Raw genomic sequence first — 26951 nt, 5'->3', positions numbered from 1 at the left:
CTTGTCCCAAACTGCACTGCAATCTGCCTCTATCTTAGAGGTAAGGTGGTACTTTTCACCTTTATTTCTTATGTATCAGAAGTGCAGTACTTAAAAAAAGACAGGGTATGGAGGGAGAAGTAGGTTTTGGGTTGTTTTTTTTTTTGATGGGTCAACTGATGTAGCTGGGGGGAAAAAAAAAAGCACCAAAATTTTTACCACATTTTTTTTTTCTTCAGGTTGGAATTAAAAGCAGCAGAGCTTGTGCTGAGTACTTCTGCAGTGCTCAATACTTGTGTAGGGCTTGTGCTGATTCTGAATCACTGTTCTCTCTTAGTGATCCAAGCCATGTGTTTAAATAGCTGTGTGAATTATTGTTAGTAAAGGAATATATAATTAGAAAAAAAAACAGTGGTGGGACAGCAATAAAGACAATTTAGCACCTGGGATACACTGTTAAAGAGAAGGTTAGTAGAAATTGCCACACCAACAAGTCTAATGTGCCGTAACACCTGCTGTCCTGGAGTCCGTATTTTCTGGCATTCAGTGGAGTTGTTTTCAGTGTTACCTTTTGAAGGTATTTTGTGTCTCGAGTGTCTCTTAACTACAGCCCAGAGATGAAGTAATTACTAGGGGAAAGTGCCTACTAGCTGCAAGCATGCATTTTTCATCTTTTACTGATTGCCAGTGTGAATTCTTCCTGATGCATGGTGCTGAAGTACTTGAGGGGGGGGAGAGAAAAAAAAAAGGGTTATTTCTTCCAAAATATTGCTTCCTAGAAGAGGAAAAGACACAAGTTTGTTTTTCATGTACATTTTAAATTACTGCCTCCTACAAGAAAGTCTGAGCTCCTCACAGCCTTAAACTGAGCATCATAATTGTGCAGGGGGCATTTTTCTAGACTCCAGATTACAAACTGCCATGCAAGCAATCAAACTTCTTTTTCACTAGCAGCTTAGTGTGGTGGTATGTTTAAAGATGAACATCCTGGTGCAAACGCTGGTGCATCCCTACCATTTTTATTTTGTTTGTTTTATAAGTTAGAACACAGAATACACAGTAATTTTGTAATTTGATTGGATTTTTTTTTAGTGGCAGATCACCTCTATAGTTGAAAATGTATGACTAACAGCTGTAAAAGAGAGGGGTTTTGTGGACAGAAAAAGACAACTGAATTAAAACTGTATTTTATTTGGCTGGATACCTTAAGTATTCCTGCAAAGCAGCTACAGTTTTGTTTCCTCTGAATATGCTGGGTAATATCTACCTTCCACTTGCCATCTTCGAAGCTGATCAACCACTTATGTACTGTAGAATTTTCCTAAAGCTATTCTATGGGAAGCTACTCACTGCCACAGACACCTTCTGCTTATTTGAGCTAGGTTCTCTCTAAAAATGTACTTCCATGAATTTGTCATCTGGCAATACTTATTTTTGACCATACCTGGTTGATCTTCTTGGGGCTTGTGAGGATGAAGAGTTTAGACTAAAAGCCTCTTGTAATTTCAGTTCTGCTTTCTATCAGTGGGGATTTGTGTTCTGTCAATGATTGTTTCACAACTCATTTGACAGTAGTCGGTGAAGTAATGGATTTCAGAGGGAGGGGTTAGAAAATCATCGAATATGGCTGAAAGAGTGGAGGACAAAATAGCTGTCCCAATATCTCAAAAAAGATTAGGAGAGAAGGGGTCAGAATTATTTAACAAGCTGTAATGAAATTGTAGAATATTCCCCTGACAGCAAGATATGGCATTTGGTTCATTTACTTTTGTAGTGTTTTGGATTACCTTTTCTGCCTGTGCTCAATTCTTTTATTCATTATGGAAAAAGAAAACTAATTTTGATATATTTTGTTATCTGCTTACTTTTTGCTCAAGTGACTGCCTCTCTCATTCTCTGACACTTTGATATGACACAGTATCATTAACAGGTTTGGGAAAATATTCATGGCTGAAATGTTCTTGGGGTTTTTTTATCATAGTATCAACCATGAATTAATGTCAGCCACCTCAACAGTTCCAACAGGTTGGAAACTGTTGGAGGTACAAAAGTAAATTACTCAATTTCTTCCTCATAACATCACAGTATCACAGTATCATCAGGGTTGGAAGAGACCTCACAGATCATCAAGTCCAACCCTTTACCACAGAGCTCAAGGCTAGACCATGGCACCAAGTGCCACGTCCAACCTTGCCTTGAACTGCAAGGCAAGTCAGTTTAAGCTTGACTTCCATCACCAGATGAAAGTCCTCACTCAGAAAAAGTTCCAAAGTTTTTTGCAAGTTGTTACAATTTTATTTTATGCAAACTATTGCAACTGCTATTTTCCCTTTGTAGTCTCAGCAGTGGAGCAGAGGCAGAATGAACAGTGTTCGGGAGTGCCTGCAGAGAAGAATTGCAGACCTCTTGCTTTCAGTGTACTTGACTTGAAGAAGTGCTTTTAATTCCTCCCCTGTGCAAGTAGCAGATTTGCTCACTGGCAGGTTCTCTGTAGCAGCAAACGATGCCAACATTTGATAAAATGAGGATCTACCTTTAAACTGAGTTGAGGAAATTGATAAAAGCCATGATACTGGGTTAGCCACAGCTTCTCAGATGCTGAGCATGCTGATGTAGGGGCAAATAGGAAGGGTGAGAGAGTAGCGCCACAGGATCACTGTCTGCCTGGAGTATGCAGTATGCTTCTTCTTCCCCTTCAGGCATAACTGGGAGTAGCAGCACACCAGGACTCCAGCAAGCAATCTGTATGAAATGAGAATCTGGAGTTAGGCAGCCAAATATTGCAGAATATTTTTTACTCTCCTAGTACAGCACAGTTAGGAAGCCACTTTGGAATAAAGTTAATGGGAGGGTGGAGTGCTTAAACTCATGCTATCTTAATGTTTGGATTGTATCTGATACCTTTTGATTTTCTTTTAGATTGGTTCTAATGCGTTTTTCAAAGTATATGAACTACAGTCAAATGTCTTCAAATTCAGAGTTAGCTAAACCGTGTCAGATGTGCTGCTGAGTGAAGTGACAGTCAGAGAAAGGCCCAGTTCTTACTGACATGCTGTGGAACGTTCACTGCCCAAGCAAAGCAGACAGATATCCTTACTTAAGTGCATCTCTGCTGAAGGGCTTTCACAAGATGTGTTATGCTCTATTTATCTCTTTCAGGAGCCAACCCTGAAGAGTAGGAATTTATATCTCTATTAGTTGATGTTTTGCATAATGCAGAAGGACATGAGTGGATATGGCCTGGAATTTGAGCAGGTACTGCTAAGCACAACTCCAGCAGAAAATGTACACCTTGTAGTACCAAAGCAGACAAAAAGCCCCAGGTTCTTCATTTTCAGAGTACACACCCTTAGCTGGTGTGCAACAGCTACAACTCCCAAATTATGTGGTTGGATAGGGGTACTAGAACAGGCTATGGCAAGATGCGTTTATGCCCCACAGCAGCTGCTGGATCTAGGCCAAATGTACTCAGGTGTCGTATGCTCCTGCACTCTCCAGCAGGCATCATTTTCATCCCATTGCCTCTCACTGGGTACAGCATGCACTTCTTGCTGGAAAGAAACCAGCAGCACGCTTATTTGCTCAGTATCAGCCTGTGGGCAGCAGGATCTCATGTGGTACATACATGCTGCAAGATATATTTGAGCCTGTAATGGTGAGCCTTCCTCTCCTTTTATTTGGGATTTTTTTCTTTCATTTTTTTTCTGTTTCTTGTCTACTTTTTGTGGAATTTGGACCTTTGTCCATACAAAAGAGTTACTAAAGAAGTAAATGAGAAACACAAAGCTCCACTGTTGCAGGCTTTAAGGAGATAAAGAGATTGAGAAAATCCCCTAAGAAATTCAGAAAGGATCTCTGAATGTCAGGAAGCAGGCAGTAACACCTCTACATTGACAGGGAAAAAAATCCTTTACCAGTTAGCAGTACTTAAAACAGAAGTGCAAGGTAGTGTAATGCTGAGATGAAAAAATTTTAATCCAAACACAGATTCTCCTGTGTCCCAGATGATTATGGCCTTTCCATCTGAAGTGTGTACTAACTCCACAGTATAACTAAACAGCTGCTGTTACAGCAGCAGAGAAAATCACCTGCTGCCCAATTTTGTTATTCTTAGGAAAATTGTGCTGAAGTGTTTGAAAGTGTCTAGCCTGGCCTGATGGTCTGCTTTGAACAAGACCAGTGGTAAAGGCAGTTAGCTTCTCTTTTTCTCTGACTTTTTTGCATGCCATAGCTCCTTGCAGAAGAGTCCCTCATTATGAGTCCCTTACTTTGAAAAAGTCTTCTAGATTGCTTGCAGTTAGCCATGTAAAATTGAGTTTCTCATTCCACTGGGTAAATCTGAACTATGAGCTGAAACAATAAACTGATGTTGAGCACAGAATCATTTAAAGAGCTGCATACAATCTCACTGCAGATTGTATTTCTTTCCATGCACCTTGTATATTATTAGAATTTTACTGGAACTTCACTGGAACACATAATACCTTTTGAAAACACTCACACCAAAAAATACTAACATCTGGTTTGTATTAGCAGCACATTTCAATGCTATATGTTCATTGTTACCAGTAAGGGTGAAGAGGTGTAATAAGTTTATGTGGTGGAATGATTATTTCTTATCTAAATAACTCCATCTGCTTCTCTTTGTAGAGAGACATTCTTGAACAGCAACAACGAGAGAGATATGACACAAGTTTTCGTAGCATGTGTATGTTCTGTGATCAAGAATTCACAGGAAACAGGTTTGTTTATTGACTTGTTTGCTTTTGGTTTGTTTTTTCATATCTGCTCTGCCTTTGTCTATGGTTTTAATGTCATTGAACCAGTTAGTGCCTGATGGTAGGACTCAGACAATAGAATTAATTTTAAGGTACAGTTCAAGTATTTCTTTCAAATACAGTGCCATTTTAAATAGACTTTGTTCTCAATCCCTTATTTTTTCAAGTACCTTTTTTTATACTGCACAGGAAGCTGGAATTAGGAACTGAAACGGTGTAAAGAGTGAATTTTTGAACAGTTGTGTTAGTAGGAAGGAATGCTGTTTATGCTAATAAGGCTGTCCAGTTAGACATTTTCATATCTCAGCCTTACTGAACCACTGTGAATTTGAAGTTCAACTGAAGAGAGGAAAATTAGAGTGCGTTGTAGCATCTGTCAAGTGCAAGCAGCAATTGCAATCAAGTGCTTGTTCTGAAAAAAAACTTTCTTTATACATAGTAATCAGTTTCAGCTGAAGAGACTGAGTCTTGTCTCTTAATACTTGCATAGGTAGTTCTGACACTCTAAGAAGGATGAAGAACCCAGATTCATGTCAATAGACATCATTCCAGTGTTGTGTGAGTGTCCTATTCTCTGTACTGCCTGGTATAGTGAAAGTTGCATCATTTCACTTGCCAAGAACATCATCCTCTACTTACTTTTGGATCTAACAGGTAGAGCACAACGTTTGAAAATCATGCCAGAATTGTGGTAAAAGCAAGGCTTAGCAGTGTCAATTCTTGGATATTTAGACCCCAAAAGCAGAAGTTAAGGTCTGTAAAGATACTGGGCAGCCAAAGAATGAACCAGTATGTATATCTATCAGAAAATATCTTATGGGAACATCCATTGTTTGTTCATCCATACTTGGGAGTGCTGTTGTGTTGCTAATGCTGCAGGAAGCAATATCGATGTAAAGCATATCACATCCAACACCTTCTCTGCTAACAAGCATAAAGAAAACTGACAAATAGCTTCTTGGAATGTTTCTTCAAACAGTTATGTGAAATGTGATTTGCTTATTCGAGTTAATAAATGAGCTTTGCTAACAGTGAGGGTCAAAACAAACTGTGTTATAATTTTTGTTTAAAAGATTATTTCATGTACAAGGATTATTAGGCAGTTGAAATGTCACTGAACGTTCAGCAGAGCTGAAATTGTAAACTTCCAGTGTTCAATAAAGTAGCAATGTTTTTTTCTAGTAGTGGCAACAACACTGTTTATTGTTCATTTAATGTATTGGCTTTTATGAATTTTTAGAGCAATTGTTAAACTTTAGTCACTATTTGAATAATTCTCATCTGTCTCTAAATATGTAATGTTCTTTTTGAACATCGTTTGCAGATCCATCCTTCTCAATCACATGGCAAGAGAGCATGCTTTTAACATTGGGTTGCCAGATAACATTGTGAATTGCAGTGAGTTTTTGGCTGTATTACAGGAGAAGCTCGACAAGTAAGTAGTGTTTTGTCTTGTTACTTTGAAATGGTCTCAGGTAATTTTTTTTAACCTTGGAAATAAATTGGATTAGAATTAATTCAACATCCATGGTTGTTTAAGAAGAAACAAAGAGAAAATGTGTGTTTAATGTGAGTTCTCTTAGCAGGCTTTTAATTGACTTGTTTAAAGCTGTTTCTTGATGTGCTAGTTTGAAGCTAGCTAGAATGTTTTGGTGAGAAGAACTAGATTACAGGCTGTGAAAGGAAAACAATGGTGATGTCTACTTCCCTCACCATCTTGCTGAGGAGTATGGGAAGAAGAAATGAAAACATTAGATAACACTCTCACCATTTTCTCTCACTCTTGCTTGGGCTGCTGGCTGAGCAACATCTTACTCTCTAACCTCACCTTCCATTTGGACTAACCCACTTGCTTCCTAACTTCTGGCCCACCCTCAATTCTTCCTTGGGACTGGGGTAAGGTTGAGAGGGGTAGGGGGAAGGTGAAGGGGTGGTTGAGAGCCCCTCCTGGGGACTCAGGTTTCTGGGAGGGGAGTTGTGTTTCTGTATTACCTTTTACCTTGTATATTTCTGTCTATAACTGTCTATACTGTAAATATCTGTTTGTATATTGTGCTAGCTGTAAATATAAGCTTCATTCATATTTCCAGAGCCGACTGAGTCTAGTCTGGGTGATTTCTAAAGTGGGGAGGGGCAGGGAACACCCAAACCATCACACTTGAGAATTCATAGTGTGTGTTTGCTGGGAAAATGGAGTCATGTAGTGCTTCACTTAACACATTTCACAGTTCCCTTGGACAATAATACCATGTCCCTTTTTCTCACAACTATTAATGTTCCTCTTTCATCATAACAATCTTTTTGCTAAACATGTCTTTAATCACTGAACACAGAGTTCTTAGACCAATCTTCATTTGCTTCTCTGTATCAGTAATGTGCAGTATTTGATCTCTCCCTTCTCTACTGCTTACAAAGTACAAGCCAGAGTAGAAGGGGAAAGCCAATGTATATACTACCTCAGTAACACGTAACCCTGAGATGGCTGAAGGATTTAAAAGGGAAGGAACTTGGATAGCAAAGACCAAGGAAGTCTTCACTTTGAGTTTCCTTTGCAAGTATCCAAGAGTCCTGTATCGACTTTATAAATAGGACACTATGAGCTATGTCTCAAATATAAATTGGGCTCTACCAGAAGTGGTACCTCCTTAAGAATGAAACCAGAAGGTTAAGAAATTTGTTATCTTTTAATACAATCTGTAATCATAAACTGTATGAAAAATTTGCTTCGTTCTCAGACTTAATTATGAAAAGCCACATAACAGTGGGATTAATGAAAATTGGGATATGAGAATTAGATTAAATATCCTTCCAAGTAAATTTAGGATCCATTGGTTTGTACATCTAATAAATAATTATTTTTTAAATGCAAAGGACATAAATGTCAGCAATGTTACCTAATATAGTCACACACAGACTGTGCAGACACAATTGGTATGTTAACTTATTCCAGAAAAATGTATTCAAAGTGCCTTTTGTGTATCATTTGTTGTCTAATGCAGCGAGTCACCATGCTCAATGATAAAGCACAGCTCTACTATTGATCAGTAGGATTGTGCCTTTCATGGAGGTTTCTCAAAAGCAGTCCTCTTTGTAGTTGGTGCACATGATGAAATTGCTTCCAAAGCTTCTTCCTACTGTTAAGAAAAGATTTAATAGCCAGAAAAGTACCTGAAAATATAATTAAGAGGAGGAAATTTTTGTTTCAGGGAAATAGCATGACTACATTGTATATGCCAAGGAAAACATTATGTAATCTTCCTGGAATACCTTTCACAAGTAGAACAAATATTTTGCTGTTAACAGATGGAGCAATGCAGATATTAAAGCTCATAGACTTATGTCTATGTTCATAAACTTCTGCCATCTGATCTTTGATTCACCAACAAAGCAACGTTTAGATTTTGAGACTATAAGCACAAGGAGAAGTCAATTTTTTTTGAACAGTGAGCCTGAATGTTACAGCAGTTCTTGGAAGGCAAAAAGATACCGAAAATACTGAATTGCTCTTACACACACAACAGCTTAGGGGAATCTCGATGCATCTTTGCTGAAGCAGCATGAGGATTTTCAGGGTATAGGTACAGACCTTCTAGGCACAATATTATTGGGGTTTGTGGGGGCAAATGTTTAAGTAAGAAAACAATTTTCTTCTTCAACATCTATATCTTAAACCCTGGGGAAATCAGAGAAGGGCCTGACCCAGACACTGTTAAATTTCCTTCTGACGAGACAAAGAGGCATGCTTTCATCTGTGAGTAAGGCTGGGAGTGGGGAGGGTAAAATTATGATTTTAATTCAGAGCCACTGCATTTTTTTCATATCTGTTATTTCTGTGTCTTAAAGTGCCATCATTTATCCTTCCCCTCATACTGTTTTTCTTGTTAGCCAGCATACCCCATACAAAGATATCATGGCAGTGTTCCAAAGCTTTTGTTTAATGAGAAATTATTCTCTAGGGGGTTTCTCCATTCTGCTGCAGAGATAATTTTCCAAACATCCCAAGAAACACTCCTCCACCTTGGCAGAATATTTAAGCCATGCTTTTATGAAAAATACTTTAGGACCTCAGCTATCTAGAGGCTTATCCATTAAACAAGGATGTTCTTACAGCTCAGGGCTCTGCCAGAAAAAAAAAAATGACCACCATCTATTTCAGGAAGAATCACCCATTTAAGGTGAAATGCAGATTACTGCCCTCATAGGCTACTTTCTGAGTCAAGAGACTTCACTTAACGCTTTACAGGCTGAACTTCCAGGTGTCGGTTGACACTGTGATGGAGACAACAATTATTTTATAGTACTCATAACAGTGAATTTAAGACATATACTTCTGTTTTGTTTTAAATGGGAGACATACTGCTCTAAACAGTTTGTTGGTGAATGTTTTCACCCCAAGTAATGTACACATAAATGTATATAATAGGTCATGTCTAAGTGTGCATCTACACAGGCATGTACATAGTCACGTATTTTTATATACACAAACGTGTGTGCATGAATGTATTTACCTAACTTGATTTCTCAGGATTTCAAAACCTTCTGGTCACCCTGCCAAACTTCCATTTAGCCTCCCTGCTGATGAATTAGAAATATAAAACTCTCTGGTTAGTTAATTTAAATTGTTTGTAAAGATACCAGTTGATTTTTTTTTCACTCTGAATTACAAAGGAAAAGTTACTTATGGATTAGATGCCAGTGTAGATGCAGGAGGAGTTCATATGGTGACCAATCGGCAGCTCTCCTATATCCTTTGACAATTTTGGGTAGTAAAACTTTTCTCCCACTTTGCATATGGGGCAAACAGTAAACTTTTTTATTATCTATATTTTCATTTTATGTTGTTTTTATCATCTCTGTATTTGCCTGACTTCACTGTAAGCTAAGATTATCATGTATGTGCTTTTCTTTCAAATAAACTTTCATTTAGCTTGCTTTCACATGCTTAGGATTAATCTTACTGTATATATCTCCATCTTATTTAAGGATATAATGTTGTACACGTTTTGTTTTAATATGCTGACATATTTACTTTTTTTATCTTAGTTTGCAGTGTTTGTACTGTGAAAAAGTCTTCAGAGACAAAACCACACTTAAAGATCACATGAGAAAGAAGCAGCATCGCAGAATCAATGCCAAAAACAAAGATTATGACAAATTTTATATCATTAATTACTTGGTAAGTGATTCTACAAATAATGAGTAAATTGACTAAAGTGATGCAGACAATATCTTGTTAAAAGTGAGCAGTTACTACAAAGGTAAAAAATCCAGTGAAGGACACTTAAGAAAGATGCTCATTTATGGTATTATATTCTGGGCAATTGTTAAAGTAAGGGATAGTAAACATTTGCTGTTGAGAATTGATTTTGAGAGATGCAGGAATGCAGCTTGAAGAGGTACTGATCACCATGTCATTACAGCTCAGTTTCTGCTTTAAATAACCAGAAGGGGAAATGAATAATGAAGTAAATGGAGGTCTAACTTGAATGCTGTTGGCTTTGAGTTTGTTTTCTTCAAACCTTAAGCTGGAAGTGCTCTTCAGAGTATAAATTAAATGAGAAGAGGAGGAAAATGAAAGATACATAGATGAAAGAAAAAGTGTTTGTGTTTAGCCTCCAGGTAGATGTGTGTTGCCAGTTATTAGTATTCTTTATCTTGGACCTTTGAGAGTGTGTATGAATGTGTCTATAACTGATTTTCACTTTCTGTCTTTGACTCACAAGTACAGAGGCTGCTTCAAAAGCTGCTGCATTCCGTCCCAGAAATAACTATTTCAACAGAACGATCTTTGTGCCTTCTACATGTGATAATATTCAGGTTATATATAGACATCCTTGACTGGTTTACATACTCTTTCCATTTAATTTTTCTCCATAGGTTTCACTGCAATACTAAGAACAAGTTGTATGTTGTGGCCGTTTGAGCTGATTTTCTAGCTCAGACATAGGGGAGAGGTGAACATTCCAGGGATAGGCCATATAATGGCAACAATGGATAAGTTAATATAATTTTATTGGAGCATCAACAGCTTTATGTCTCGAAGCACAGCTTGTTCTTTCCCCTTGCTGGCTTCTGCTGCTTGAGCCATGCCTGCCTGCTATCTTCCCCTGCTGCTGTTTTGGCTACTGCTGCTTTTGCCGCTTCGCTGCCGCTTGACCCTTTCCCCATCTTCCTTAAGGTTAATACATTTTTTTCTCTAGTAGTTTATTTCTCTTTATATTGTTATCCTTGAACTATAAGAAATACAATTTCATCTTTCCCTGACTTTCAAAAAAAAATACGTGTTGTGATGAGTTTATTCTACTGGGGGAGGGATCCACCTTAACCCAGGACATATGTTTAATGGTCTGCCAAGTTCCTTCTACCCAGGATGGAGTGACTTCCCTCTGTGATCATGTATACTTTCCTTCCAATGATCTGAGGTTTCTGTTGTATTTTCTAGATATTCAAATATCACTGCTTTAAAAATTGAACAGTGCATACTGCACGCTGGGGAAAAAGTTATGCTCAGTTCTTCTCAAAAGAACTGAGCATTCACTTCTCCCCAGCAAGTTAGCAGACTCAAATTTAGCAGTGTAATTGTTCTAAGCTATTTTTAATGATTTCCTTCTTCTTTACTGATGTTGCAGGTGATCTTGTATTTTCAGAACTTGGCATCCTTTTTAAACTAATTCAACTGCCGCAGCTCTCTCAGTCTTTCTTCCTAGGAGAGAGGTTCAAGTCCCACAGTCATCTTTGCAGTTCTCCATTGACCTCTCTCCAGTAGATCCCTATCTCTTCAATTGGAGAGCCCAAAACTGGACACAGTATTCCAAGTGTGGTCTCACCAGGGCAGAGTAGAGCTGGGAGGAGAACATCTCTAGACCTGCTGGGCACACTTTTCTTAATGCACCCGACAATACCACTGGCCCTTTTGCTCTTGGCTGCAAGGGCATATTACTGTCCCGTGGAGAATTTGCTGCCCACTAGGACTCCAGGTTCTTTCTCCATAGAGCTACTTTCCAGCAGGACAACACCTAGTCTGTAGTGGGCATGGTGGTCTGCATGTGCAAGGTTTGTACCAGTGTGCTGCTAGTGTTTATTCTGGGACACTGAATGATCACAGTTCTTTGTCTGGCTCTATATGCTCTACTACAGCCACGTTTTCTTTCCATGCATTTTCAGTTGTCTTTCACTATGTTCTACTCAGTAGGCTGTTTCTACTCAGTCTTTCTAACCCTTTAGACCATAACCATAGCAGAACTTCTGACAGTTCTTCTAAAGAAATAATCTTTTATTTATTTATTTTTAATAGATTGCTACAAAATGTATAGTTGCACACTAATGTTGCATAAGATTAATTTTTCATGAGTATCAGACTTTCAGGATAGTTCCTACATGGTAGACAACATGCTTTCAAAATAGCCTTTGGTAAAATCTTCATTTCTGCACAAGAGAGAAAGATTAAAGGGAAGAACTTTAATTGGTTCACTGAGGGTTTAGTAGATTGGCCTTTACATGTGAGGAGAAATTATATTAGTCTCTACTGCATATCATATAATGGCTTAGGTTTGAAGACAGCTGAGACATCGTCTACTCCAGCCTCTCTGCCATGGCCAGGTACACCTCTCAACTAGACTTGGCTGGTCAAGGCCTCATCCAACCTGGCTTTGAACGTCTCAGGTTTAAAGGCAGCTCAGACATCATCTACTCCAACCTCTCTGCCATGGGCAGGGACACCTCTCAACTAGACTCATCCATCCTGGCTTTGAACATCTCCAGGCGGAGACATCCACAACCTTCCTAATATCCAGTATAAACTCTCCCTCAGCTTCAAATCATTACACCTGCTCTTGCCTCAAGACACCCTAATGAAAAGTCCCTCTCCAGCCTTACTATAAGATCCCTTCAGGTTTTGGAAGGCAGCTATAAGTTTCTCCCAGGGTCATTTCCTCTCCAGGCTGAAAGGTCCCAGCTCCCTCAGCCTATCATCTTTGTGGCCTCCTCTGGCCTCAGTCCAACAGCTCTGTGTCACTCCTATGGTGGGGACATCAGAACTGGATGCAGTATTTGAGGTGGGGTCTCACCAGAACAGAGCAAAGTAGTCTACAGTAGATTCTGCTAATGTGGTAGGTTTTATTCAAGCTGAGTCTATATTCAGTGAATTCGAGTTCTTATGCAAAGTCTGTTTTCTGTGATGACTCGATGTAATGATTTTGTTGCCTCTCCTTCAGCACCTCACATATTTTAAGGTGTCTTATCAAGCTCTATCAAGTTCTCAATGAGTCTGAAAGGTCTGTGCTTCACGTTGCTCTAACTGTCCATGGGAATTAAGTAATTTCAGAGACACAGATTGTGTATTTTACCTGAAAGGACAGATGTACTCTTTTAGCATTTACTACTAAATTCATCTTGACCTAACGATTTTTTTTTTTATGTTTTGTCAGGAAAGTTTGCATTCTGAGATTGTAACATAGGCTTTCAGTATGCCACTCACATTCGTTTTCATCACAAAGAAGCTACAAGACTGAGTAGGCCTCTAGTGATAAGCATCAATGTTATCACAGTCTTAGCCACTTTGCTTTTCAGGTGTGCACCATAAAGCTTTTCTATCAGCAACTGCATCTTAAGCTATTTAAATATCTCTTAAGTACAACCATCTCAAAGACATCATTGTCCTTTTTGTTTTAATCATTTTCCATTACACATTACCTTCACCAAGCACTGTGTAGAAAAGTTTTCCAAAGGGAGAACTGGCAGTTTCCTTTATTCTGTGGCTTTGGTGCTGAGAAACTCTGAGGGCTTTTTATTCAGATATCCTGAGAATGTCTGCTGAATTTTCCCCATGATCTTCTGGCCAGTTCCTACTTGTGTTTTTAAGCTGATGGCAAAGTCCCCGTTGATTTAATTTAGAACAGTAGGTTTGTCTGCCTTCTTCCTTTCTCTTCATTCATTAGCTCCACTTCATATTTTTAGTGCAGTGGTGAGAATCTGTTTTACATCTCTGTGTTGTTAGTTCCCTCTCCTAAATTTCCAATTTGCCCTAGTGCTTCAAAATATAAGTGCAAATTCCTTTCCAAATATGCTGATATTTTGATATTTTCTGTGACTTCTGTTGTGACCTACAAGCTGCTTTGATTTGTCTACCCTCATATAATTGACATGTTCTGCTGCTCACAGGCTAGTGTTAAGAGTATCATGTGTGATCTTCAGTAGGAGTGGAAGCTTTTTTTGTCATGTGCATGTATAATAGATTTATTTCATAAGCAAGTATCAAAAGCTTATTATTAAGATAGTTACATTAAGTTAGAGTGGGAGTTCTGCAATTATTCAAATTACTTGAAAGGCAGTGGGGTCACTTCCCCAGTGGATCTGGTTATGGAGGTCTTTGTCAGCATTCTGTTAAGTATGGGAGGTGATACCAGTCCTGTTCTCAAAGGCTTGAAATGTGAATTCAGAAAGACCAACTGATAGCAGAGGGTGAAAAATAGAGCACCAGTGCATCCAAGACGTGGATGTAGGTCCTTTTCTTAAAAAAAAGCCTTCCAACCTAATCTTCTTGTTTCTGTGACTGTTATCCTATGGCCCTATGACACACCTTACACAAAAAGCCAAGTGGAAATGGAGAGGGAAGAACTTTGTAGTGCCTGCTGGAGGCCATAAAAGAGAAGACGACAATAGTATCACTCTTATTCATAGCCCGATGAACTAAGGTGGACCCCGACTGACAGGGAACTCCCCTCTGTTGTCACTTGATTGTTGCCAGCAGTACTTCAAGTCTAGAGTGTCCTTCATTCTTCCTACAAAGGAAGAACAATGATTATTTTCAGATGGACTAATGATGTATATCAGCAGTAATGGAACATCACCACAATCAACATGCCTATGACTAAAGTAGATGGTCGAAAATGTTAGCTGTTACTAGAAAATTTGTTTCATAAAGCCCTTGATTTTCCTCAAAGATGAAAAGGTGTTTTCTCATTGTTGTCAAGCCCTAAATCATCATCATCATTATTATTGTTATTATTATTTGGGGGCCAGGGAAAGAATGTTTTGTTGCATTTAGCCTGTTTTAACTTACACTGTGTACATTTTGTGAAATAGTAAAGGAAAACCCTTCATAAGTTGGTGCTAGTTCAGGACTTAATAAAACCCCCCAATTTAGGAACTGTTTCACATTAAAATTCATCCAATATCTATTAACTAAGGTTGGGGTGAGACCATCTCTTCTATGTGACAAAGCATCTTGAGGTCTCCAGCAATATAAAACAATTCAGATAATTGCAGTAAGGCAGGCAAGAGGATGGGTAGAGAAAATTTGCAGGGGAAATGAGCATCTGTTTGGAGTTTCTGAGTTCCCTAGGCCTGGCACTACATTTACATGTAGTTCAATAGCTGCTCTTTTGGGAAAACTGCTTGACATACAAGCTGCTGTTTCTAGTTTCTCCCATCTCAGCACTTCTCAGGTTGGGGTATTTTGCCTCAGCAAAGCAGGCAAACATTCTCCCTGCAGAATGCTTAAAGCTGTACTCAAGTCGAGAATATAAATTATCTAGGAGTTGATTAATCTCTGTGCACCTGGACTTTCTTTTGGAAGAGGAAATCAAATCACACACATGTGCTAGTTTGAGACTAATTGGAATATTTTAATGAGAAAAATCAGATTATGGGCTGTGAAAATAAAACAATGGTGATGTCTACTTCACTTGCTGAGATGTATGAGAACAAGGACACAAGCATAGATGAAACAGTGAGAGCCTCTGTCACAGTCAGTGCCTGTGTTTTTTTTCTCCCTGAGCTTCTACTGTGTAACCCAACTAATCATTCTGCTTCTAACCCCCTTGCCAATCCTCCAAACTCGCCTTGCACATAAGACAGACTCTGGGATAATGTGGAAGGGTGGTTTGGAGCCTCTCCTGGGGACTCTGGTTTCTGGGAGGGGTATTGTGTTTCTGTATTACTTTTGTATATTTCCATATATAAGTGTAAATGTTGTAATGTATTGTAAATATCTGCTTGTATTTTGTGCTAAGCTGTGAATATAAAGCTTCATTCCTTAACTTCCAGACAGATGAGTTTAGTCTGGGTGCTTTCATAAGAGTCAGAGGGTGGGTAACTCCCAAAGCATCACAATACATTTGCACACACTCTTTTCCGTAGGAACCTCCTGTCTGTGGGGTACACAGAGAGATTTTTTTTTTTAAGTTGGTTTACCTTGGATATACAGCAAGACCTGCAGTTTTTCTAATTCTGTGTTGTCTGCTGCTTGAGCTATTAACAATGTTGAGTCTGGGTTTTTTTTCTATGGTTCTAAGAATTTCTTGGGAATCTCTAGAGATGATTCCTGGGAGCTCTTGCATCTTAGATGAAGGAGCAAGAGAAGTTGAATGCTTAACCAAGGCACCTTTTGTCCCAAAAGCTTGTCAAGCTTTAGAACTAAAAATAGAGCTTTAAAAAGTAGACAAAATTTAAAAAAACAAACTAGAAGAGCCTTAAGAATGTTTTGAAGAACTCTTTTCCCACCCAGTTGCTCAATTTCAGTGCACTTCTATCAGTGTCCCTAGATACCCATTCACCAGGCAGCTTTACAGTGATACAAGACCTGATGAGACATTTCCTTTTTCTGGTTTGCATTTTTTTGTTGGTGTTGAGTACAAATAGGTGAGGGAAACAGAGACCTCTTAGAAGCTCTCTGCCCACATCACAGAAACACCTGAAAGAAACAGCAACAATAACAAAGCTTGTGCCTGGTTTTTCCCTTTCACCTTTAAAAGGTGAAGCTTAGTATTGGCTGCTGTTTTGAACATGCTCTTTTGTGGACATACACTTCAAGATGGTATGGGGGGAAATGGTGAGCATTTCTCTTCATGCTGCAGTGCTTGTGAGCTACTATCCTCTCGTTAAGGTGTTAACATTAGTAGCCTTAGGAAACTAGTGTGCAGCTGGGAGAACATGTGGTGAGAGGTGTTAATGGCTTCGTGTTATCTCAAAGTAATGGTGACATTAATGAGTCTCCCCTGTAACTCAGAGAGTTTACACACTACCCTGCAGTATCGCTGAATTAATTACTGAGATTTTATTCTGTAATAGATGATGACATTACATTTAAAGCTGTCTAGAGACATTTGTTTATCATTTACCTGACAACACTAACAGCTTTGAAAGTTCCCGTTTAATTGTTAAATGATGGGTATCTTTTGTTTCTTTACCAAACAACTGCAAAAGCAATGGTAACACTTCTTTACTGAGGATGTTATTAAATATATTTAATAGAGGGAACATCTGAATGAAATAAATGAAAGAATGATCTTTTTAATAGCTGCCTTTTTTGGTTTTTTGAACGGGGATAAGATCATCAGCTACAGTCTTTGTGAATCTTTCACAGCCATCAAAATACGAGTTCAGAAAAACTATTTTGGTTACTGGTTAGTTTGCTTAGGTTTATTTTTAAAGACAGGAAGAATCAGAAGAAAGAAAGAAAAACACTAGCTAAATAGCACTGCTGATATTTCAGTGGAGTGCTTCAGCATTTTATTGACTGTTATATATATCGCAGTCATGCTGAGAGTGTGTGGCACTGTGCTGAACACTGCATAAATGGGATACAGTTTGTGATGAAGGTCTTTAAGATACAAACAACACAAAAAGTGAAGGCAGAATGGAACACATTGAGTAAGTGTGCTTACATTCACATCTGAAAAGGGGATGGAAAGGGAAACTGAAGTCTTATTTCCTAGTTCATACTGCCTTCCTGGAGTACTCTGTAGATAAGCTGACACCGTGTGTCTTTACAGATGTAACTTTATGCAGTGTATGAGCACTGACTTGGCTATGCCACATAAAGGCTCAGGTATGGTAGCTGCATTGTTTAAGCAGCATATGCTGCATGCAGCAAGATACTCAGATTGGATTAAGCAAATGTGGCAAACTCAAGACAGCAATAACATACCCACCTTGGGAACACCTTGAGAGTGTTGCAAAACACTAGTTTTACACAGACCTTGGAGCCTCTTCTTGAGAGCTCTCTGACAGAGAAACACCAAAGTGATCCAAAATAAGATGTTGATTGTGACTTCCCAGATGTTCATTCAGTTGATATATAAAATGTGACATGAATCAGAAAATTATTTTTCTTTTCTTTTTTCTCCCCAGGAATTTGGAAAGTCCTGGGAGGAAGTACAGTCAGAGGATGACCGAGAATTACTGGATAACTTAGAAGAGTAAGAGTTCCTTATGTCCCCATTATAAAAACTTTAAAGACTGTCATTGGTGAGAACAATTACTAGAAACCAGTTGAACAGGTTTTGTTCAAATTTGAAAATCAAGAGTGAGCATCAAAAACATCGACATGAGAAATAAATAGTATGAAAAAAGTCTGATAACTGGATTTTGAAGGAAGCCTATCACCAGTTCTGATGTAGGCCAACATCCATCTCTCTTCTGCAGTCCAGGCACTCAGATCACTACAGTGGCTTCCTTGCCTGTAGAGAACTAAATAAGCAGTAAGTAATTTGTGGGTATCAGGGCCCCTGACCTTCCTAGGTCTAGCTGAGACTGGAGTTTCATTTTGCTTGATTGTAACTGGTTGCAATAATATTTCTTAGTAGTATTGGAGTTCTAAATAGATGCATTGGCAAAATTTTCCCTGTGTGCATGTAAATGTAGTGTAAATGAGAGTCTTTTTCAGAAATAATAATATTTGATAAGTAAATAACACTTAAAGTGAACTCTTCCTGATGGTTATGTCTTTGGCTGGTGTATTGAAGTATTAGAAAGGTATAAAAAAGTATTACAAAGGTATAAAAAAGGTGGCCAAGAGAGCCAGTGGCATCCTGGCCTGCATCAGGAATGGTGTGGTCATCAGGAGCAGGGAGGTCATTCTGCCCCTGTACTCTGCACTGGTTAGACCACACCTTGAGTACTGTGTTCAGTTCTGGGCCCCCCAGTTTAGGAGGGACATTGAGATGCTTGAGCGTGTCCAGAGAAGGGCAACGAGGCTGGTGAGAGGCCTTGAGCACAGCCCTACGAGGAGAGGCTGAGGGAGCTGGGATTGTTTAGCCTGGAGAAGAGGAGGCTCAGGGGAGACCTTATTGCTGCCTACAACTACCTGAGGGGTGGTTGTGGCCAGGAGGAGGTTGCTCTCTTCTCTCAGGTGGCCAGCACCAGAACGAGAGGACACAGCCTCAAGCTGTGCCAGGGGAAATTTAGGCTGGAGGTGAGGAGAAAGTTCTTCACTGAGAGAGTCATTGGACACTGGAATGGGCTGCCCGGGGAGGTGGTGGAGTTGCCATCCCTGGAGCTGTTGAAGGCAGGATTGGACATGGCACTTGGTGCCATGGTCTAGCCTTGAGCTCTGTGGTAAAGGGTTGGACTTGATGATCTGTGAGGTCTCTTCCAACCTTGGTGATACTGTGAAAAGAATTTTAAAAGACCTTATAAAAATAAACAGTGAACATAGTACTTAGTGAGTTGCTGCACTGGATGGAAATTAAAGTTGGATTTGGTTGTTAGTGAAGGCACATTCACATAGGGCTTACTGCCCATCAACACAGGAGTTACCCAAAGTAACTGCTCTGTTATACTTGAGTTTATATTTCTTTTTTAGACCAGATTCTAATCATGCATCTTCCACCTCTTTAAAGTATTCTGTTTCTCTGGTTTTAGTTCAAGTGCTGTGAGTGCAGAACCCGAAGTGCTTTTACTCAAAATGTCTTTTCTCTTTTCCACAATGAAAATGAATTCTTTTGACTCTTAATCATAAGAGATTGGTCTGACTGGGAAGAGCATCCTGTATGTGCAGTTTGCTTGTTCTGTGAACAACAAGCAGACACCACAGAAAAACTGTATCTTCACATGCAGGTAAGACTTGTTTTTAATAAAAATTCTTTGGCCACTTTGGAACTAAAATGTAGTATTGTAGAATCTTTGATAAGAGCAAAACAGTCACTGCATTAGAATGCCCTTTTTAGCACAGAACTGAAAAAGAAAGACAGGTGTAAAACACATGTCCCTCCAGCATCTATTCTCTAAAATATGTAGACAAGTCAAATTCTACATGGAGAATATGAGCAGCTATTACTTGTGAGTGTACAGACTGGTACAGACAATGAAGACATAGAATCTTTAATATTGTAGTGGCATGAAGATTTAATACACTGTTGTGAGTTTAAGACTGGATGTCATAAGCATAGGGTTGAAAAGTCCTCCAAGGGGCTAGATAGGCACAGGAAATCGTAATCTCTTGTTATTTTACCCCATAAGCCCTGCATCTGCTATAGAAATGAGTTAAAGAGGCAATTCATCTCTTTTCCCTTTTTCTGCCCCTCTCTCCCTTCCCAGCACAGATCTATTATCCCTTGCCATGTGGGGGAGGTTTGCAGCCTGGCTTGGCCTTGGCAAAGCTAATTTTGTGGCTGCACCATTTGGCTCAGTTTGCAAGGGTGGGTAGAGAGGAATGGTGGGAGGCCTAGGGGAGGATTGAATCCTGGTTTGTTGGAAGGGTTTTTGGTGTAATGAGGTTGTGAGCTGAAATGTGAGTTTAGGTGGTTTGCATTTGTGTAAATATTTGTGAACAGTACTTCCATTTAAATTCCAATTCTGTGAGGAGCATTTTTATTTTACTCCTTTTGGGAAAGGTAAAATATCTTAATATATTAATTCCCACTTAAATTTCAATTCTGTGAGGTGCATTTTTATTTTACTCCTTTTGGGAAAGGTAAAATATCTTAATATATTAATTCCCATTTAAATTTCAATTCTGTAAGGTGCATTTTTATTTTACTCCTTTTGGGAAAGGTAAAATATCTTAATATATTAATTCCCACTTAAATTTCAATTCTGTGAGGTGCATTTTTATTTTACTCCTTTTGGGAAAGGTAAAATATCTTTCTGTCTGCTCTAGAACTAAGACATACACTTAATGGCTATCATCTGTGTTTCATTCAGTTTTAATAAACTATTTAACAGGAACATTGCAGTTCAGCAGTACATGAAAGTTTCCAACAAAATGGAACTTTGGAGGTTCATTTCATGTGTTAGTATTTGCATGTCTGTATGCATGTGTTTGCATCAGTCTCTGAAGAGCTGAGCTGTTTTTAACTTGAAATAGTAGTAGTGGAAATGAGATATTTCTTATTTCCTTTCTTTTTTTCCTCCAGAAATCACATGGATTTGACTTTCCTAAAATAAAGTCAGTGCATGGTGAGTAATTGTCAGACTTTGCCACTAGTATGCCACATCATAAGAATAGTGGAAAACAACTGTATTGGTTTGATTTTTGTTCAGACATTTAACTTTTCCATTATGCAGACTGTTTCTGCTTACAAAACATCAGGAAAGCTTTATTTTTCTGGAACTGTGGTTAGTACCAAGGATGTGTGTTATTTTCTTTTGAACCACTGCAGAGGAGATTCTACAAATATCCACAGTATGAGTTCTGATTGGAAAGGGCTGGGAGATAGGTTGGACTGGATGATCTTGAAGATCTCTTCCAACCTGGTTGATTCTGTTATGATTCTATGGTTCTGGCTGCTGGAGCCATGGAAGTATTACTATCATCATAATCATTATCACCATATTGTTACAGCTGTTAATACTTTCTTGCAAATTCAAAGGCTGTAGTCTTAGCTTTGTTTGGCCATTGTTTGCTTTCTCCTGTAGACTGAGAAGAAAAATGTTTGCAATTTCTACATTGAAAAAGGGGCACCTGGGGGAAAAAAAAACAACCATTTGTTTGATTAATTTGCTGAGTTAATAGAATTCAGGCAGTGCTGATCTTCAGTAAACTCTTGTCAGTCTTTATGCTTAATCTAAGAAAGCATTCATAAATTAAGATTTAAGTATCCCAAGTGCTTATTTGCTACCATATCTCCCAGGTCTGAACTTCTATCAGCAAGTAAAGCTGGTAAACTTCATTAGAAGAGAAATCCATCATTGTCGTTGTTACAACTGCCAGGAGAAATTTCAGTCTAAAGAAGGACTGATAAGTCATATGGAAAAGACCAAACACATTACGTTCCTGCCAGCCAGATCTACATGGGATCAACCACAGTAAGTACAAACATGTTTTTTTCCAGTATTTGTACAGTTATTAGATAATTTCTGTAAAACAGTAAGTTGAAAGTTCCAGGTTTTTTCCTGGTGCAGCAGTACACTGAGCTACCCAGCTCTACAGCCCCAGATGAAATAATAACTGCTCTCAAAACTAGTCAGAATTAGAAAACTCTGTACTATCTGAAACTAAATGAACATGAGATACTGGTCTCCAAGTTGCATCCAGAAAGCACTGCCTTCATAAACTCTGTCTGCACTAGAAAAGTTTATTGTTCCAGAATTGTCTTTTGCCTGTATTTGCTGTTGTGCAGACCGTACTCAGACCACATTCACTCGTGGTGGCACCAAGATTGAATCTGTGCACAGAAGTGACATCTTGAATATGCCTCTTGTAGGTCTTCCAGCCACTGGCTTTCTACACAGATGAAGTTCATGCCTAGGACAGGCATCCAGGACATAATTCTTTGCTAGTAAAGATACACTGTGTTCTCTGAACTAAATTAACCTCCTTCTTTTGCATCTCTCTTGTAGATATATGCATAATGTCTACCTAATTTTGGCATCAAAACAAGTTGGTTGTTTACAGTTAGTTTTCTCCATAGCAAATAGAGAGTCCAAATTGTAACACCAGTTCAATTTGTAAGTAGGCTGAGTAGGTCAGGGGAATGATGCCATAAGTATCAGAGCACAAGGAGTGCTCTAAATCAAACACCTCAGTTCAGCATTTATTGTGGGGCAAATGTGGGTCTGTGGCCTCAGTTGTGACAACATGCAGGTAAAGAAGTGACTAGCCTGTTGCCAGCTTTTCTGAGATGTACATGCCAGTTGATTTTCTTTAGTGTGATGCTTATTCTCGTTCCATACAACCAGGCTTTCTCATTTTGCCTTTTTTTTTCCCAGATCTGATCTCATCATACACTGTGCCTCTTTCAATAAAAATATGTAACTGCCTAATAATTATTTCTCGTTGCTTTCAGGTATTATTTTCCTACCTATGAAAATGATACACTCTTATGTACTCTGTCAGACAGTGAAGATCTGATAACTGAGGATCAAAGTGAAGACATCCCTGTCGTAAGTGAAGATATATCCAATCTAAAAGCTCTCAAACAGAGCAGTGTTTTAAACCAGCTCCTGTATGAAGAGAACAAGAGTCAGGAAAAATCCTAACCTTGAATTACAGCTGCTGATCATTGCATGTTTCTTCTGGAAGAGGACAAAAACCCATATTCTCTCAGTAATATTGGAATACAATTTAACTTGCAATTATTATCACTGGGAAAATGTTATATAAATGGGAATGCCAAATAAACATGTAAACATTTCTGGTTTACCTTTCTTTAAATTCTAGGTTTATTTTAAAATAAGATGCTGAATTTTCCACTTAGCTTTCTAAATACTTTGTTATTTACAAGTAGGTCTTTTCATCTTTTTTATTTTGATTATTATTTTCTGAATCAGAGTTATACTTTAAGACTATGTTGTGAAAGGCACAAACAATTGAGACAGACAATGTGAGCCAACAAATTAATCTTCTCTGTGTTATTGCTGTTAGCATAAGAAAAGAGCCTCAGTTTTATTCTTGGTCCATTAAGCACATTTTCTGGTTTTAATGCTAGATCTTTTTCAAAGTGAAAACAGATCTGTATATCTCTGATTCATCATCAATATGTAAGATACTCTCTTCTGAAATTTGGCTCAGAAATATCAGTAAAACCCATGGATATTTGACTGCATGGAAAGCTGCCAGTCCAATGCCTAAAAATGCATAGGGACAATTGCAATCTCGGTTGCATCAACGATCTAAAGAATTTAAAGTAGACTTCTTGTACAGCCATGACTTGAAATACAAAAGAAATTACTTAGGGCATTGCAGACACATAAATCCATGAATCCAAAATAAATCCTCAAAATGTCAATTCAGCTGTCCACTGAAGTTTTTGTATTTTCTTTAGTATTGAACTTTAACGTTCCTAAGGTAACAGAAGGTTTTCAGCATGTCATAGAATCACAGAATCAACCAGAATGGAAGAGACCTCCAAGATCATCCAGTCCAACCCATACTGTCCAGTCAATTAGACCATGGCACCGAGTGCCTCATCCAGGCTTTTTTGAACACTTTCAGGGACAGCAACTTCACTTCCTCTCTGGGCAGCCCATTCCAATGCCAATCACTCTCTCTGTGAAGAACTTCCTCCTAACATCCAGCCTATACCTCCCCCAGCACAACTTGAGACTGTCCTCTTGTTCTGTTGCTGCTTGCCTTGGAGAAGAGACCAATTCCCCACCTGGCTACAGCCTCCCTTCAGGTAGTTGTAGACAGCAATGAGGTCACCCCTGAGCCTCCTCTTCTCCAGGCTAAACAACCCCAGCTCTCTCAACCTCTCCTCACAGGGTTTGTGTTCCAGGCCTCTCACCAGCTTCATCACCTTTCTCTGGAGATGTTCCAGTTTCTCAGCATCTCTCTTGATTTGAGGAGCCCAAAACTGGACACAGTACTCAAGGTGTGGCCTGACCAGTGCTGAGTGCAGGGGAAGAATAACTTCCCTTGTCCTACTGGCCACACTGTTCCTGATACAGGCCAGGATGCCATTGGCTCTCTTGGCCACCTGGGCACACTGCTGGCTCACGTTCAGCCTACTATCTACCAGCACCCCCAGGTCCCTTTCTTCCTGGCTGCTCTCCAGCCACTCTGTCCCCAGCCTGTAGTGCTGCCTGGGGTTGTTGTGGCCCAAGTGTAGAACCCTGCACTTGGCCTTGTTAAATCTCATCCCATTGGCCTCTGCCACCCATCCAGCTTGTCAAGGTCCCTCTGCAGGGCTGTCCTACCCTCCAGCAGATTGACACCTGCTCCTAGCTTGGTGTCATCTGCAAACTTACTGATGCTGGACTCAATCCCCTTGTCCAGATTATCAGTAAAGACATTGAACAGGACTGGGCCCAGCACTGATCCTTGATAATGCAAAGCAGTTCAGAGCCATAGGTCCTGCTAAAATGATTCAAACTCTCTTGCTCCTCTAAAGTAGTGCCAGAATTCAGGTTCAGCATTCCATAAACATGTAACCACTTTCAACACTGGCAGCACACTCTTTTGTCTTCTTCAGGTCATTGATATAGCACTCATTCAAAGTGTGGTGGTCTTGGTTCAATGATTCAAAGCCAAAGTTTTGCCCTTTGCACAGCCCTGTTTACTTGAAATAGATTGCTGTCAGTAAGAGTTGTTGTTTGTCCTTATATGGGAATTGAGAATTATATAGTAGTCCCTGGGAGCAGAAGCTAAATTTCAAATCCTTACCTGTGTTCTGCTAAGCTTCCATATCCAGCCTAATTCATCCTGCAAAGTACTTGCATCAGTTTCTTCTAATGTCTGTTGAACTTGCTTTCCCCTGGCATTATCCATCATCCACTAGCACTTCTTTTTGCTTCCCATTTCTTATTTTCTCTTGGGCCTAGGTGCTCGGGAGATAAGTTACAACAACAGGATGTTGAAAATATACTGAGGAAGACAGATCAGCTACTTAACTGCACAATGAAACAGAGACAGAAGCAATTTCTGACTGTGTCAAGAGGAAATGGGATAGAAGTGGTTTACCAGGTCATGAGAATACAGAGAAAAGAAAAGGACAGGTGTAGGCATGTGACTGCATTGGCTTTGATTAAACAGCTATGAAAATTTACTATGAACAACCCCAACATTTCTTAACAAGTGCATCTGACCATCTTAAATAAGCTGTATTCTGTACTATCAGCATTTGTAAATTCATTTCATGCAGTAGCTGCAAAGACTGTTGATTTTTTTTTTCTTTGTTTGGTTGGGATTTTTTTCACTAAGCATTTATTTTCTTCTTAAACTAGAAACTGACTCCAGTATTTCTCAGTCAGCTTTTTCATGTAGATGTGCGTAAGAGTTGATGGGGTTTGCATTAATGATCGGTGTTTTGAGCAATGGGAAAAAAAGCATCAAGGGAACTATGGCTGAATCAGCAGCCCCTGAATGTGTTCTGTAGTAAGCCTGTATCAGAAGTGCCACATTAAGGAAAAAAAATTATTGATATATCATAAAGTGCAACTGCAAAATGTTTCCTCGCCATGAGGAACGTGATACTGAGTCACTCAAATCCATGATAAATGAAATCAAGAATGTTCAATAACAGTAATATGGAGTGACTGCTGTTCCTAGTTCTAACAGAAATCTGAAATAGCAATTTATCAGTGTAGAATGAAGAGAATATCTTGAGATAAAGTATAACATGGAATGGTTGTCTTTTTTAAGTAAAGAGGAAAAAAAGTGCTTAGGAAAAAATCACCATAATTGTGTAACTGTTCTCTGAATATAGAAGCAAAATGAGGAGTCAGATTAGGGTTGAGCTTGTTGTTTCAAATACAAACATCAAGCAACAAGTCAGGTTTAAAGTCAGCATAGAGAATTCCTTTTCCCCATAAGCATCAAATGTCCTGTTCTCCTCAGTGCTTGTGTTTGGGTTTTTCCTGTTGGAGGCTTTCTGCTTCTAAGCCACACTTAATTTGACTTCTGCCACCAGACAATTTTTTGTTGCTTCTTAAATTTGATTTTACAGCTTCCTCCAGACTCTTGCTGATGAAGATACAGATAAAGTAACTATTTTAGGAACTACCGTGTAACCCCTTCATTGAACTCACAGTTGGTATTTCACATCTCTGATAAATTCACTCTCTCCATAGGAGCAAGGGAATTTAGGGTATTCACAACTAAAAATATGTAATTCATCTTTGCAGAAATTTAGATAGAAGTAAAAGCATTTTCCTGCCACAGATGTTCCTTGCAACACAGTTCTCTCCATCTGGTTTACCATCCTGAGACTGTGAAGCTGTCTGTATGTAGATTACATATGAGCCTAATGTATAAGCTTCCAGTATAATCAATAAATGTAGATTATGGACCCTAAATTCATTCAGCTCATGTTAAAATAAACACCTGAAACTGTGTTCTGTGCCCATGAACATCTAGTGTCATTTAAGATGCTTGAAATTCCTAGTATCCATCTGCTTCTCCTTAAGGATGCTGATCTCCCAGAGATTTTGTGTCTGTTCTGTCAAATGCATATGAGAATTTCGCATACCATGCAGCATCTCAGATGGCACTGAGGCATACCCAGGTCTAAACAGCTAAATATAGCACCTTTG

At 38.9% G+C, this 26951-nt stretch overlaps 1 protein-coding gene across 1 annotated transcript in view; it reads left to right on the top strand.

Annotated features, from left to right (window-relative positions):
* The window catches only part of ZNF277 (zinc finger protein 277), a 57738-nt gene extending 34031 nt beyond the window's left edge, over positions 1-23707 (top strand). The window contains exons 5-12 of the mRNA XM_064142123.1: positions 4630-4721; positions 6082-6192; positions 9801-9933; positions 17889-17956; positions 19499-19595; positions 20894-20936; positions 21611-21785; positions 22766-23707. Of these exons, the coding sequence (XP_063998193.1) occupies positions 4630-4721; positions 6082-6192; positions 9801-9933; positions 17889-17956; positions 19499-19595; positions 20894-20936; positions 21611-21785; positions 22766-22958 (912 nt within the window). The 3' untranslated portion in view covers positions 22959-23707. The remainder of the gene's footprint in view (positions 1-4629; positions 4722-6081; positions 6193-9800; positions 9934-17888; positions 17957-19498; positions 19596-20893; positions 20937-21610; positions 21786-22765) is intronic.
* Positions 23708-26951: the final 3244 nt, after the last annotated feature.

Source organism: Pogoniulus pusillus, chromosome 4, assembly GCF_015220805.1.
Source record: "Pogoniulus pusillus isolate bPogPus1 chromosome 4, bPogPus1.pri, whole genome shotgun sequence".
NCBI lineage: Eukaryota > Metazoa > Chordata > Aves > Piciformes > Lybiidae > Pogoniulus > Pogoniulus pusillus.
The sequence above is the reverse complement of the archived record's forward strand: the minus strand, read 5'-3'. Positions and strand labels throughout refer to the sequence as shown.